General features: G+C 44.9%; 1 protein-coding gene across 2 annotated transcripts in view; it reads right to left on the bottom strand.

Annotated features, from left to right (window-relative positions):
• The window catches only part of Vps35l (VPS35 endosomal protein sorting factor like), a 149,615-nt gene that overhangs the window by 84,274 nt on the left and 49,128 nt on the right, over nucleotides 1–16,213 (bottom strand). For both annotated transcript variants that reach the window (XM_045143951.1, XM_045143952.1), the window contains exons 9-14: nucleotides 14,376–14,435; nucleotides 7,739–7,835; nucleotides 7,072–7,119; nucleotides 5,639–5,732; nucleotides 1,209–1,286; nucleotides 566–688 (exon numbers count right to left, since the gene is read on the bottom strand). In XM_045143951.1, coding sequence (XP_044999886.1) covers nucleotides 566–688; nucleotides 1,209–1,286; nucleotides 5,639–5,732; nucleotides 7,072–7,119; nucleotides 7,739–7,835; nucleotides 14,376–14,435 — 500 coding nt within the window. The remainder of the gene's footprint in view (nucleotides 1–565; nucleotides 689–1,208; nucleotides 1,287–5,638; nucleotides 5,733–7,071; nucleotides 7,120–7,738; nucleotides 7,836–14,375; nucleotides 14,436–16,213) is intronic.

Genomic DNA, 16,213 nt, shown 5'->3' on the forward strand with positions numbered 1-16,213 from the left:
ATCATGACAAGATACACTGGGAGTCTCAGGGAAGGAAAAATAGTATCTGTTATGAAACCTGCTAAGTTCCTGACAATGCATCAGTCAAAATAAGAAAAAGGAAGAGGAAGAAGAGAAAGGAAAGGAAGTAGGGAAAGAAAGAAACTTTCTAACAGCAAGTAAGTAAGCTCTATTTGCCCTTCCTTAACATGAGGGAATTACTAACTAGACTATGATAAGCACAAAAGGAACTCAGGAAGATAAGTGAAACGGTTAAGTCCCATCTACAGGGCTTATGTCAGGCTACCACTTCCAACCCATGATGTCACATAGGAATTTGGCCCTGAGCAGCTCCCTCCTTTTCCCAGGGTCATGACAAGAGACAGCCTAGAAGACTGCTCAGCATAGAACATGCCACAGTACTGTGTCCTGTAAAGGTAGGCTAGCACTTACACTGTTAAAGCTTCAAGGAAGGGCCCTGGTAACATCACAGCGTACACAGACTAGGGGCTCTCATGCCACAGAGGAGCAGGAGCCTCAGTCCTGCCTGCCAGAGTGACATGCATGAGTGTCAGGTGGTCATTACCTCCGGAGCATGGTAGGAGATGCACTGGAAGATCCAGTCCATGGCGGGTGAGTACAGGGGGAGGTAGGATGACAGCTCCACACCCTGGACCACCAGTTGGTTCTGGACAGTGTCCCCATGAATCTGCAGGAGGCCAAAGGGACATCAGAGAGAATTACATAGCAAGCAAGGAGCCCACCAGGCAGGCTTGGAAGCACTCAGATGACCCCCAAGAGAAACAGCCAGCTTTCTTGTTTTTTGTTTTTTGTTTTTTACTTTCACTTATTTAACACACACACACACACACACACACACACACACACACACACACACACACGGCAACTTTCCCATGTCACCCAGCTGAGCTATCCAGGGACTATGCCCTATGGACAGAAGCAGCCCATTACAAATGGAAAAGCAGAAGCCAGGGAGAAAGGCTGGTGAACCAAAGATGTTACCTATTCACACATGTATTAATAACTCTGTCCGTCCATGACAATCAACACATGTTAATGACCACAGCAGCCACTAGGGCCCTTCATTTTCTAGGGTTTGCACATTTAGTGGGCTTCAAGGCACTCTCAGCTTGGAAAGCACCACTGGGTTTTGTGATTTACTGTCTTATGACTTAATTCAATGAACTACTCACCCAATGTTCTCATACCTGTTTAAATGTGAGCAGGAAGTCAAAGAAGTTCTTATTTAGGCTTTCCTTAAGATGTGGGGCCACTTCCATTCCTACCTGCAGCCAAACAGAACAAACTTATAATGGCAGTGAAGCAATCAGCTACAAATAAGGCAAACTGTACAATGTTCTCTGGGGCAGCAGGGCTACTCCACAGCCCAGACTGGCCTTAAACTCACGTTCCTCCCACCTCAGCCTCCTGGGTGCTGGGACGGCAGGCATGTACACCCAGCTATAAGGCTATTTTTGTAAATGACGAATAAAATATTATATATACATACATATGAAAAGTTAATTTTTAGTCTTTATGCCTATCCATTTTCTCTCTCAATAAACATGTACTGCTTTTAGAAGAAAAACCACAGCGGCTATTTTTAATGAAAAAGTACATTTGCAGTAATCATCTTTGCAATTTCCCATAGTAATGAATATATTTCCAAATAACAACTCAGAGAACAAAATCAATAACAGCACTAAGGAGGAATGCACTCAAGACTGTAAACAACATTCTCTAAAAAACAAAATCAACAATCATGTGGATATGCTTACTATATAAAGCAAGAAGGTCATGGTTGGGACGGGGGGTGTGGCTGAGTGGTAGAGCCTGTTCTTAGTATGTACAAGACCAAGGGTTCAGTCCCCAGCATTCTCTTTAGTTCCCCAAAAGGATTACAGTGCATAAGAGATGCTGTATTGTCACCATAGCTTTAAGAACACACAGACTCAGTCTTTGCCAGGCTATCATAGACACAGATGTCCCTTTTAATATATATGTAGCAAACAAAGCAAGTTTATTATATAAGACAAGCACTAAGTATAAAAGTGCTTATCATCCATTGGCTCCAGTGTTCAGTAGTTAAAGAGACAGAGTTTGAAGTTGAAAGCAAGGTGTGGCAGCTAAGGCAAAAATAACACTTTTTGCGTGCCAGGTGCCTTTACTTGAATTTCCAGTGAAAGAAACTGGCTGATGGTACACAAGATAAGAACAGCACAGGTGGGAAAGCAAAAGGAAGGAATGAGCTCTGCAAGGGAAGGCAAGAGCTGAAAAGAAAAAGATCCTAATTTCCCTTCAACAAAGCTCCTCAGCTATGCCTCAGTTCCAAATTGCTGTCTAGCCACAAATAACTTTCAGAGGGAAGCTTCCCCCAATAGGGACAGATATCTCCCAGTTACCTCTCCCTTCCTGGAGGTCCCACCATGGTTTGCAATGGTGTTGCCTCACATGATATGGACTACTCCTTTGGGATGAACATGTGAGACCAGACCCATGAGAGTTAAACTCCAAAGAGCAGCTTTAAGGCTGATGGGGACAGAAGGAATGTTTCCAACCACAAGCATACAGACTGAGAAAAAAAAAAAAACAAACCCAAGAACAAATGTCATATCAAGCTCTATTGTGTTTCTGTTTTCATTTCTGATTCTATTTTCTTTCCTTCTACTTAATGATTGTTAGGTGACAGAAAGCTTGCAGGGGACAAGCAGGAGAGAAAGGGGCCCTGATGGAGACAAGGAGTTACTCAGACTTTCCCTCCATAACCAGCCTCACCCATTCACTTATCTCTTCTCACCAAGGGACAAGCACCTTGGAAGGCTGCCTGGCTCTCAGAGGATCCACCCCAAGTGGCATGGGGAGCTGTTGGTGGTTCCCATTTGCCTTTTCAGAGGGACTATGTCTGGGGACTTGGACCTTCTTCTTACCCTATAAGGTCAGTTCCAATAGGAGGCACATGTCCCAACCTGCTCAGTGAGCATGTCCCATGCCACCACAGCAATGGTGATGGCTCAGAGGTGGGAGGTGACCGACCATGGTCCCTTGAGAATTAGTTCTGAGACTTGTGGGATCTACTAGGAAAAGAGGCCTTATAGGAAACTTGCCAACACAGTTCCTAGAGGTGGTCGAACAGAAGCCTGAAGTGGCTGTGTGTGGGCTGTCACATGTAGAGTGAAAGCCACACAATGAAGTCAATCCAAAAGTCAATTCTGACATTTCTGACATAGAGGTCCTCAACCAAGCCAAGCCTGTTAACCTGCCATACTCTGACACAAAGCTGAGTTATTTGCTTTTCTCATCATTCTCTCAACACCTGAGAGAACAACTTCAAAGAAGGGAGACTTGTTTGGGCTCATGGTCGCTTGGCCTCAGGTGCATGGACACTGTCATGAGAGCAGGAGGACATGGTGGAGGAGGTTCTCACATCATGGAAGGTAGAAAACAGGGCAGTACAAGGAGGGGCCAGGGCTACAGCTACAGTCCCCAAAGACACACTCCCCAGTGCCCCAAGTCAAAGGCCTGATGACCTTGTCTCTGGGAGGGACTGAGAAGACGGCTTAGCAGTTAAAGTTTCAATTCCCTAGCCATCCTTGTAAGACAGATGCAAAAAGGGGCACAAGCATTTTATAGCAACAAAAGGCCTTGGCATGCTCTCTCTCTCTCTCTCTCTCTCTCTCTCTCTCTTTCTCTCACACACACACTCCAATTTAAAAAGGTACTTAAGGGCTGGAGAGATGGCTTAGCGGTTAAGCGCTTGCCTGTGAAGCCTAAGGACCCCGGTTCGAGGCTCGGTTCCCCAGGTCCCACGTTAGCCAGATGCACAAGGGGGCGCACGCGTCTGGAGTTCGTTTGCAGAGGCTGGAAGCCCTGGCACGCCCATTCTCTCTCTCTTCCTCTATCTGTCTTTCTCTCTGTGTCTGTCGCTCTCAAATAAATAAATAAAAAATTAAAAATAAATAAAAAATAAATAAATAAAAAAGGTACTTAAAACATATCCTGGTGGCCTCCAGAAACACAGACACCATGGTGTACTTCACTCATCTAGACATCTCTCAGTGCAATTGCACTGACAAGTAAGATTAACCAGCACACAAGCCAGTGTTTCAAGTGGTCTGAGCTTGGTTTACTATTTAGAATTAAAAGCACACTCTCTCCTCATCTCTCCATGGGAGGGAGGAGGTGGTTGGAATGCTAGATAGCTGCTCTCCCACTGACTTATGTCTCCAGCCCTCTTACACTTAGTAACTACCCACCCAAGAGATCTGATACAGCACGTGCCTTGACAGAAATGGTATCACCACCACAGTGCATTCCCTCAGACTCTCTGGGGTGGATCTGCCTTGCCCTTGGCATCTATCCTCTCCTTGTCATTATGTTTTAAATGGCACCTTGCCATTCAAAGGTATCTTACATGCAACAAACATTATATTTTCCTTAGCTCATGTACCTTGTATCAGGTATTAAAGTTCAACAGGCTTGCAAAGGACATGCTTTTCCCCTTTCTGATTTCCTTTTAATTAGTATCATCATCTTCCTAGAACTGTGCTTCAAAGTCTTTATTGTTCCTTTGTTCAACTGAGGTCAGAGTGAGTGGAGGGAAGGAGCCACGACCAACACAGCAAAGGGCCACATAGTGCAAATATGACAACACCAATACCCTTGCGTCCCTCACAAAGCAAGCACAGGGGCCTCAACTCTGCCATGGGAGTAGTGGCAGAAGTTGAAGTTCTAGACCACCTGGTTGCCCTGGATGAGGACTCCACCCCAACTTGCAGGCAGAAAACACTGCTGCACGTCAGCCCTGTTACAGAGGAGGAGCAGGTGTCCTTTAATGGCTGACTTTCTCCTTCCTTCATGAGTATCAGCTACTGACTCTGAGGGAGTGGCTGAGGTTTTAGTGACACTTGACCACAGGGCTTTCCTCATCTACTGGATGTCACACAGATGCAGCAATTCAGAGCTCGAAGACTTCATATGCAATAATAGGCACCACAGCTCACAGGCAAGGCTCTAACTATAGCTTTGTCTGAGGATGTCTGGACTTCACCTGGGCAACAATCCTTTGCCAAAGGTACACAATGCTATCAGGGAAAATGCAGGACCCTTGCTTCAGGAGCCCTGTCAGAGCTCAGGCCCCAGCGTGGCTACTCTCCATTGGTCATACTCTTCATGAGGAAAGTAAAAGCACTGAGATGCTTGCTGCAGAGCAGGGCCCAGCGAGCTGTCACCTGCCCTCAGTCCCACACCCCCACAGCAGCAGCCCATGCCAGGCGATCATGGGGACAGCACTCCCACTGAGAAGAAGAAAAGAAAACAAATAAAACCACTGAATCCAACACAAGGAAATAGTGTCTCAAATCACTGAAAAGCAGCCTCTCCCTGAAAGACTCATCCCTAGCCACAACTAAGAAACAATTAATTCTGAAAACCAGTTCATGTGAGTGAAGATGACCTTAGGCATCCCCTAATTAGAGCTGTGGTACGTTGGTCTACTTTAAAATTAACTTTTCAAGAATTCCTTCAGCTCTACTTTCTGTGGAAGAGCTGTGTCCTATAACTAGCAGCTAATAAAACCACAGGATGGCAGGGAAGGAGAAAGTAGGAGACGGGGGGCAGCCATGTTTGCAAGGGAGCTGACCCGGCACAGGTAGGCCCTGGCATACACAGACACCAGCGGGTCCCCGATCCCTCTGATCATGCAGGTCAGCCGGGGCAGGCATTCGGAAATCCCCCTATGGAAGACAAAGAGGGCAGTGTTACACCCAATTAAAGAACTCACTGTTCATTCATTTTTATCATAAAATAAAACTTGCATTTTGGGGAGAAACAGATACAAGATTCAGGAAATAATCACATTCAAGTTTGTTAAGACAATGCAACAAGTTTTCCTCTCTTGATACAATTCACTGAATTACTTTCACTTCTTTTGTTTATTTATGGTCATACTAACTTTACTAATTATTTTGGGGTCACTGAGACAGGGTATTGCTATATAACCCTAGGCTAGCCTTTAACTCTTCTCTTGCCTCTGCTGCAAGTGCTGGGATTCAATGCACGCCCCCACAATGCTCAGCTGTATTAATTTTGGTTTGTTTGGTTTCTTTTGAGACAGTCTTGCTATGCAGGCCAGGCTACTCTCCAACTGGCAGTGACCCTACCTCTGTCTCCTAAGGGCTAGGATTACAGGCATGTGCCTCCATACCCAACCGGACTTCATTAATCTAATACTTCATCCTCCACTGATTTTCCATCAACTAGTCAGCCCTTGGTCTCTATCTGTACATTTACGGATCAGTCCTTTGCCACTGGGTTAGTATTCTCAACGCCATCTCTTCCCAGAACCTCAGGCACCCATTCTCCTCACCGGCATGGTTTATGACTCATTTCTCCTGCAATAGAGGACCTTGCCTGCCAAGGCATGATCCTGACCCAACTAAGGAGGCAAAGTAACTGCTTCTACATCACTCATAAACTATTCTAGGCATCACTAGATCCAAATCAGTTGAAATAGTTATCTGTGAAGCACCACTGTTGGTCCCTGGCTGTGAGGATTTGGGACCAGCTGCAGAACAGGACTCTGAATGTCACGGGCTGGGCAGATTCAGCTTCTTCACGCTCTGTAAACTGCCCTTAGAAACATGTCTATGAAGAACCACATCAGCATGTGGCACTAGCCCCAGGCCTGGGATGTTTCCCTATGCTATGTACACAGGACACATACTGACCTCTCTGCAGGACCATGCTCACAGAAGGGCTAAGGCTCAAGGTCTAAACAACTTACTGGCAACCACAAAGCCAGGAAGCAACAGTATGGCTAGATTCAAACACAGTTGAGCAGCTCTTTTGTGAATGACTCAACCCTTCTCCTAGCTTGACTTTTCCTCTGTTAATCACAAGGTGTCAAAACTCTAACTCTACATCATTAAGTTTCCATATGGATACAGGAGGAAATGCCAGGAAGATGATTACTATCAGATCACACACTACATACTTGTGAATGACAACCAGAATTACACTGCTGTCAGTGTGTTTGTGAGCCTTGTATAAATTCTAGATTTTGAGGAATCTTACGTTTTAGAGAGGAATTTGTTGCACTTCAGGATGGACGCTTCCACATAACTAAAAAACATTTCATTAAGGAAGGTATTTTCCACATGACGTGTTCCCTGTGGGGCAAAACCATTCCAGAAAAAACTAGGCAAGTGTGAGGATACAGAGAAGGCCACAGTGGCCCTGGATAGAGAACTGAGTTAGCTAGAAGCTATGGTTTCTCTATATGGTTCTCGAGGCTTTGTGCTTATTTAAGGATGTTTTGGGAAATGTTACACACGTTGACTCATGGTTGCATGTTGAAATTTAAAGTAGGTCTTAGGCATGCCCAATAAAAGCATTACAGAGAAAGCATGACCTTAGCTAGTGAGATGTGACATGTACAGAGCTAGGTCTCATTCTTCATTGCTGGCACCATGGGTCACCTGAGTTTCTGGAACCAGAGAAGCCACGAGGAGGAGCAGGCATCTTACTTTGTGTTCATACGGAAGCCTGACCCATGCATCGTCAAAGCATCAAGCAAGGAATTACTTAGAAAGAGGACTCCAAGCAAGAGCCTCTCCAATGCACCTAGCAACCATAAAGAGACCAAATGTTCACAGAACTTCAAGGCAGCCCATTCCATGGCTTCCACTGATACGGAGGCTCGTTCTGTCCATCATCCAAATCATCAGGCCAAAAAGGATACAATCTGGGAATGAGTTCCCGGATGGAGGCGATCTTGAAAAACCAATTCAGGCATGTCTCTTTGGCCGTGTCACTTACATTCTCTGGAGAAAAGTGATCTGTAATGCAAACAATCCACATCAGTCCCCAAAACTTGGGGATCTTTAGAGCTGCTGTCAGAGAAAAAATGAGGATAGAGTCCCTCCATTTTTACTGGGAAACAATCTTGACAGAATTAGCAAACGTGTGTGCGCACACACACATTGTGGAGGTGCTGCGTGTTTTGCCAATATGAGCTCACTTATCCCACTGAAGCACTACAAGGTCTGTAGATTTACCATACTCTTTTACAGACACAGCAGGAGGCACAGGGAAGTCTAGTAACTTGCCCAGGGCACACAGCAAACCAAGGAAGAGCTTAAACACAAGCCGGGCAGTATGCCTCCACAGCCATCTCTTACACCCAGAGACCTGCATGAAAACAGTAGTTACTGGGACTAGTCTGCAAAGACTCACAGGCACTCTGACACCTGCTCCTGTAGCAGGACCTGTGAGCGATGCTTACACCTATACATGGAGTGGGCCACACCTGAGAGTAACTCAAGGCCCGGAGGTGGGAACCCAGCCGGAGCTGGCCTGTAGGCTCCAGGAGTCTTGTGGTCACTGGCAGCACATTCCAGTATCTCTTCTTTTCCTCTTTAATAATAGAACTCTGCTTTCTTTGCTGGCACTGGGCCATCCTTACAGCTAGAGGTGTGGTCATGTGACAAAGAAACTTCTGGAAAACATCTTTAAGGGAAGGAGCTTGCCCTCCTTCATACATATCTACCTGCCTGTTGTTTGGAACACAGGTAAAATTGCTGGGACCTCTGTAGCTACAGTGATCCACACAAAGAATCAGACAGAGGTCAGAACCCCTGGCACTGTGGGCCAGCTACCCATTAGCCCTGACTCACTTATTATCTTGAGTTTTCCTTTCTCTCTCTTTTTAAAAAATATTTTAATTTATTCATTTGCAAGCACAGAGTGATAGAGAAAAGAGAGTCAGAGAGAATGAGAATGGGCATGCTAGGGCCTCTAGCCACTGCAAATGAACTCCAGACATGTGCCACCTTGTGCATCTGGCCTATGTGGGTCCTGGGGAATTGAACCTGGGTCCTTAGGCTTCATAGGCAAGCACTTTAACTGTTAAGCTATCTCTCCAGCTCTACTTTGAGTTTTCTAACACTGCCAGCCAGCCTTCATATGATAGTCTTTGTTATAAATAACAAAAATTTACTTCTTATAGCTCTGGACTTCACATACAACTCATTAAAAAATGAGCTGGGTGTGGTGGCACACACTTTTAATCCTAGAACTCGGGAGGCAGAGGTAGGAGAATCACTGTGAGTTCGAGGCCATCCTGAGGCTACATAGAGAATTCCAGGTTAGCCTGAGCTAAAGTGAGACCCTACCTTAAAAAACCAAAATAATAACAATTTAAAAAGGCCAGTAAACATGGTGGCATGAACCCTTAAGCTCACTCAGGAGGCAGTGGTAGGCGGATCCATGTGAGTTCGATGAGGTCAGCTTGGAACTTTCAGGTCAGCCTAGACTCAAGTGAGAACCTATCCTGAAAAAGCCAAAATAAGAGGGGAGGAAAAAAACTTCATAATTTGGGGCTGGAGAGATGGCTCAGTGGTTAAGGGACTTGCTTGCAAAGCCTAATGGCCCAGTACCCACATAAAGCCAGATACACAAAGTAGCATATGTGTCTGGAGTTTGTTTACAGGGGCAAGAGGCCCTGGAGTGCCCTTTCTCTGTGTGTCTGTCTCTCTCTACCTGCTTCTTTCTCTCTGTTTTTCTCTCAAATAAATAAGTAAATATATAAATAAAATGGAAGTGTAACAAAATGAAAGAAGCCAGGTGTAGTGGTGCATGCCTTTAATCCTAGCACTTGGGAAGCTGACGTAGGAGAATCACTGTGCATTCGAGCCCAGCCTGAGAGTTTCCATGTTGGCCTGGACTACAGAGAAACCCTATCTCAAAAAACCAAAGCATATAATAAAATGAAATAAATAAAATGAAAAAAAAAAACATTGGTTTATCATACTGTGAAGCAACTAAGCTCTCACATGGAGATGACTTTAGCAAAGCTTGGAGTCTCACCCCACCAAGTACACGTTATGTTTTTAATCAAAAGGGACAAGTTAATGACAAGGTAACACAGCCAATGACTGCTCTGCAGTGAGGCGCTTTATATGTGTGCATGCATGTGTGGAGTTCAGAGGACAGTTTTTAGTGTCATTCCTTAGGCACTGTCCACCTTCTTTAAGACTGGGTATCTTTTAAAATTTTTATTTATTTGAGAAAGAGAGAGAGAAAAAAAAAAAGGCAGATAAAGAGAGAATGGATACACCAGGGCCACTGCAAACAAACTCCAGACACATGGACCATCTTGTGCATCTGGCTTAGAGGTACTAAGGAATTGAACCTGGGTCCTTAAGCTTCACAGGCAAGCTGCTAAGCTCTCTAGCCCAAGACAGGTTGTCTTAATGGCCTGGAGCTCACCAAGTAGACTAGACTAGCCAGCCAGCCTCCCTAGTGCTAGGATTACGGGCATGCCACCATGCTCAGCTTTGTTATGTGGGCTCTGCCAGTAGGCTGGAGAGATGGCTCAGTAGTTAAAGGTGCTTGCTTGCAAAGCAAACTAAAACTAAAAATAAAATTTCAGAAACTTTGCTACTTGAGCTGCCACATGAAGAACAAATGCAGAATTTGACAATGTTTTCAGAAAAGCCTTCCATGTAACCAGGAGCAGAGGTTCTTGCCTTCTACTTCCCACTTTTTGTTGCTTTTATGGCGATTCTTTTTTCTATATGGAACTTTTGTGTTTTTTGGGATGGGAGAAAGGTAACAAATGAGCGCATTTCTCTTTCACTGTCATTTCTCTACCCTCTTGACAGAAAAGTACTTGTTGATGATGAAAGAATCTTAATGTGGGACTGAGAAGCCAATCTAGCTAAGGCCCCTGCTGATCCTGGTATGGCTCAAGTCAGCCCTAAGGACCAACTGAAGATGGGGCTGCTCAGATGATGCAGTGAGAATCACAATACAGCAAGCTCATAGGATGTCTCCCCAGCTAGAAACTAAATGAGTTGATCACTTGGAGGTGAAGGCATTTTCATTTTCACACATATATTTGACTAAGAAATGGGGGGGCACAGGAAATAACTACACAGGGTAATTTGTACTTTCTCCTCCCTCCTTGTAGAGACAGCATCTCATTATGTACTTCAGGCTAGATTCAAACTCACAATCCTCCTGCTTCAGCCTCTTGAGTGTCTGAATTACAGGTGTGAGCCAGGATACATGGCTTACTGGATACTATGCCCCTTCCTGAACTTGGAGTGGAACTCGGAGTGGAAACAGTGAGCATGACCACCACCAGGTTCCCGTTGCAGAGTCTCTCCAGGCAGCTCTCTGAAGAGAGCTCAGTCAGAGCTTCTTCACTTTTGGTGAAGAGCTCCCATATCACTACAATTTTGGGCAAAGTCCACCCCTTCCTCTTTTGAGTTCTGAAAACCAGAGAACAAACAACAACAAAAAAAAGTCAATTCATTTGGGTGTGGTGGCACATACCTTTAATTCCAGCACTCTGGAACCAGAGGTAGGAGGACTGCTATGAGTTCGAGGCCAGCCTGAGACCACATAGTAAATTCCAGGTCAGCCAGGCTTAAAGTGAGATCCTACCTCAAAAACCAAAACAACCCCCCCACCACCACAAATACCAGAGAAAAACATACAAGCTTTTGACTGAAAAAAAAAAAAATAATAATGAACTCTTTTGCAAGAAAATAAAAGCCTGGGCTAGTCTGGGCAACATAGTAAAACCCTATCTCAAAAAGGCAAATCAAACTCAAGCTAAAAGCTAGATCTGTACCGTTCCAGGTTAAAACAGAGATTAGAGGAGGGAAGAAAGTTATGACAAGTGCTGACATGCTTAAACAATTAGAAGTGAATATAAGAATAGCCTTCAATGTTGAGCTTTTAGAGTTTTGGTAGGAATCAGTTATTAGTAATTTTTCCTCATTTGGCCTTTAAATGTTTAAGGCAGAAAATTATTATAGTATATATAAAATCCCGAGGGGTCAGGCAGGTCATATTCAAAAATACGCAAACACTTACTTTGAGACAAGGTCTTGCTATATAGCCCAGACTGGTTTTCAACTTTCATTGGGTGCTGGAATTAAAAGTATACACCAGCATGTCTGGTTTCTTTCATGTAAAAAATTTTAAACTATTACATATGCAACAGTAGGAAGAAGTAGAACCAGTATCAAAAACTCGAGCCTGGTCGGGCATGGTGGCACACACCTTTAATCCCAGCACTCGGGAGGCAGAGGTGGGAGGATTGCCATGAGGCCACCCTGAGACTACATAGTGAATTCCAGGTCAGTCTGATCTAGAGCAAGACTCTACCTCGAAAAAACAAAACAAAACAACAACAACAACAAAAAAACTCGAGCCTATTGGTTCCCACCTGTAATCCTACTACTCGGGAGGTAACAGATAGGAAGATCAGAAGTTCAAGGCCACCCTTAGCTACAAAGTGAGATGAAGGCCAGCCTGTACTACATGAGACTGTGATTCAGAAAACCAGAAAGAAAAAAAAAAAAAAAGGATTTTAAAAAACTGCTATACAACTCAGCACCAGCCCCAGCCCTAAGTTCAATCCCTCACACTCCCCCATACACACACACACACACACACACACACACACACACACACACCCCTTGTCAACAAAGGAGACACCTATTTGGGTTTTGTTCTAGTGGCTGCTGATAAGTACCAATGCAGAACACAGGGCAGGCCCAGCCACGTGGATTCTAGTGTCCCGACCCTTCAGAGACAGAGCCTGCCATCTCTTGGGGCTGCCTCCACTTTGGCAGGCTCCTAGAACATGGGGAACTGCTGAAACACTGCAGTTATGAAGATGGGTCAGAGACTCCATAGCAGAAATGCCACACAGTAGACTCTGCCCAATTCACCTAGAGTGGTATTTCAGTGAGAAATCAGTCTAAACCAATTATTAGTTAGTTACCTTGTGCTCTAGTCTTTAATTTGTACTGTTTGCTTTTGAAATCTACTTTCTTTCCTTGCCTTCTTCCCCTTTTCACCCTTTCTCCTAGCCCCCTTTCTTTCTCTTATTGTGCTGAGGATAGAACCTAGGGACTTGTACATGCTAGGTAAGCATTCTACCTGAGCTATATCCCCAAACCTTGGATTTCTGTAACAGTGTCTCACTGTGTAGCCCAGGCTAGGCTCAAATTCACAGTCCTTCAGAGTGCTGGAATTCTAAGCACGTACCACCATGCTAGGCTACACTCAAAGCACATCTCCATTTGTACAGACCACATCTCAAATGCTGAAGAGCCACATAGAGCCAGTGGCCAGCAGACCATACAGTGCAAATACCATGGCTCTCACTAGCTGGTGGGAGGCCTTTGAGCAAGTCCCTGACTGCTGCAATGTGCTGGTCCTTCTGTGATGAGGCTGGATGGTTTCTGGTGAGGGTCCTTGTACAGTTCTTTCTCTTAAGGAAAAACATGCACATTAAAGAGTTTCAAGAAGATGGATGGGGACTGGGAAGATGGTTCTGTGATTAAAGGTGCTTGCTTGCAAAGCCTGAGGACCCAGCTTCACTTCCCCAGTACCCACATAAAGCCACATGCACAATGTGGTGCATGCATCTATAGCTCCTTTACAGCAGCCAGAGGCCACAGCACATCTACACTCAGTCTGTCTCTCAGATAATTTTTTTTTAAAGATGAATGAATATATGGATGAACAGGTAGGTAGATACATAGTACAGAGGAGTAGATGGATGAGTGGGTGGATGGATGGAGGATGAGTGAGAACAGAGATGGGTAGATGATCAGTGGGGAGAGAGGTAGATGCACGGGTAGACAGATGGATGAAAGAGGTAGGGAGGGAAGGAATGAGTGAGCAAGAAGAGAAGGAAGGAAAAATAGACACAAGTCCAGTTATGGGTTACTGTCATTAACAGTGTCTCCCGGCAAAAACCACCATGGGGGTGGGGGCAGGTGAGTGGCACAGGCCTTGGTTCTAGCTGTAAGGAGGAGGAGTTCAAGGAGGAGGAAGCTGTATCTTCAGACACATCAGGACAATCCTTCTTCCTATGACAAGGCATTCATCATCCACATGGCCTTTTAGAACCTCCTGGGAAGTTAAACTGATTGGCAGTGAATTTAATACCAACATCACTTGGGTACAGATTGAAGACTCAAAACGTCTGCTGCTATTGATTTATTTGACATTCTTTTATATGCATAAAGTTTTTATTTTTAAGCAGTTTGCTTCTTGGAAAGGATATGAAGAAAAATAGCATGACATTAAGCAACAGAGAAAAAATAAGCTGGTATGAAGTTCCTCTGAGTCTAATTTTATAGCTTCTTATTTTTGCACATTCCAGTGCCTCTCAAATTCTCAGCCGGGCCATTTTGCAAACCTCCTCATGTGTTTGGGTGATTAAGACAATGAGATCTTCAAATGTGCTCCTTTAATTTTCGGTACACCATATTTAAAACCTTATCAATTTTCAACAAATCCTGACGATTGAAAGCCTTATCATGGCTCCAGGGCAGCGACAGCCTTACCTGGCAAGACATTGCGACTGTCCACACACATGGAGTAGATGCGCTCATAGACCAGCTTTCCTAGAGGGAAAAGGACATATGGTGTTGGCATTACACGCAACAGGAACAAGCACTAAATAAACATTGCTAATCAGGGATGAGAAAAAGATGCCTGCCAGGCAGGCCTGAACTTGCGGTAGCATGCTGCCACCTAGTGGGACACATTTTAAGCCACTGCGTTTTTGTTTTCAGTCAAAGAGAGGACAAGTCCTTTCTGCAACTGGAAGAAAAGGGCCCACTTTACCCTGTGATTTAGATTGGAACTCAGGGGCCACAGAGCCATGGGCACCCCATGCCCTCGCAGGAAGCGCTCTGCATTCCACTCTCGCTGTGCCAAGTTTTAGGTCAGTCGTGCACGAGGCCCAGAGCAGAGATGTTTGGCACATACCCTGATGGTCATAATGTGCCTTAATAATGTCTAAATTAGTTACTCATTGGTAACCTGTGAATTCATGTAAAACACATAAGATGTGCCTACAATGTCCCCTTGGTCCTCTGGGGACAGCTGGAAGGGATCAGCAGCTGCCTTTTCTGAGGGCAGCCAGTCTCCACCACACACAGCCTCAGTTCTGCTGCCCTCAGCCACAGCAGTCCTGGTGCCTTAGAAGCATCTGAATCTAAGGTTCCACGAGAAAGCAGGCTCCACGGGGCAAACTGCCCTGATTGGTTCACGGGCATTGCCAACTTTGGCAAGTGTCTGGCATTGAGTGGCACACAGTATTCTTTGTGTTTTTTTTTTTTTGTTGTTGTTGTTTTTCAAGGTAGGATCTCACTCTAGCTCAGGATGACCTGGAATTCACTATGTAGTCTCAGGGTGGCCTCAAACTCACGGCGATCCTCCTACCTCTGCCTCCTGAGTGCTGGGATTAAAGGCGTGCGCCACCGCGTCCAGCTGCACTCGGTATTCTTTACATGGATGAACACTTAGGTTTTGTAGGTCATAGGTCACTATTTCAATTACTCACCTTTACCACTGCAGCACCACAGCAACCAGAGGCAATACTACACAGATGGTGCCTGGGTCCAAAATAAGATTCCTGTCTTGGCTGAAGATACAGCTCAGTTGGTACAGTACTTCCCTAGCACGCATGAGGCCCTGGGTTTGATCCTTGTCACTAAGTAAACTCTGTGGTGGTGCACACCACACATGTGGAATTCAAGCACTCAGAAGACAGAGGCAGGAGAATCAGAAGTTCATGGTCACCCTCAGCTATACAGCAAGTTTGAGGCCAGGATGGGATACGTGAGATATTTTCTCAAAATAAATAAATAAGCAATAAAACAAACTTGTACTCAAGACTACAGCAAGCACTACAGCTTGATCCATTCTGTGTACCTATTTTAGAAAATGTTAGCAAGACACAGGAAGTATGTTCCAGTTCTTCCTTTTTTGGAACCCTTTCAAATCATCTTCAATCTAAAAGTATTTCTTTTCTTTTTTGGGGGGAGTTTGGTTTTTTTGAGGCAGGATCTCACTCTAGCTCAGGCTGATCTGGAATTCATTATGTAGTCTCAGGGTGACCTCGAACTCATGGCAATCCTCCTACCTCTGCCTTTGTTTATTTTCTTTATGACCCCATTATTCAGAGCAGTGAAGTACAAAATACTTTGGCCATACATGGAAAAAAGAACAGGAAGTTTATGAGCATCCTATCTGGTCAGAGTAACTACAACCCAGTGATTGGGCATCCTATCTGGCCAGAGAAACTATAACCCAGTTATGTCATCAAGTAATGACACTTAGGATGAAGTAGAGGAGGCAGCTACGCCGAGCACCCAGGGAGGTGCCTCTCTGGGTA

This window comes from Jaculus jaculus, chromosome 2 (genome assembly GCF_020740685.1).
Source record: "Jaculus jaculus isolate mJacJac1 chromosome 2, mJacJac1.mat.Y.cur, whole genome shotgun sequence".
NCBI classification, from domain to species: Eukaryota; Metazoa; Chordata; class Mammalia; order Rodentia; family Dipodidae; genus Jaculus; species Jaculus jaculus.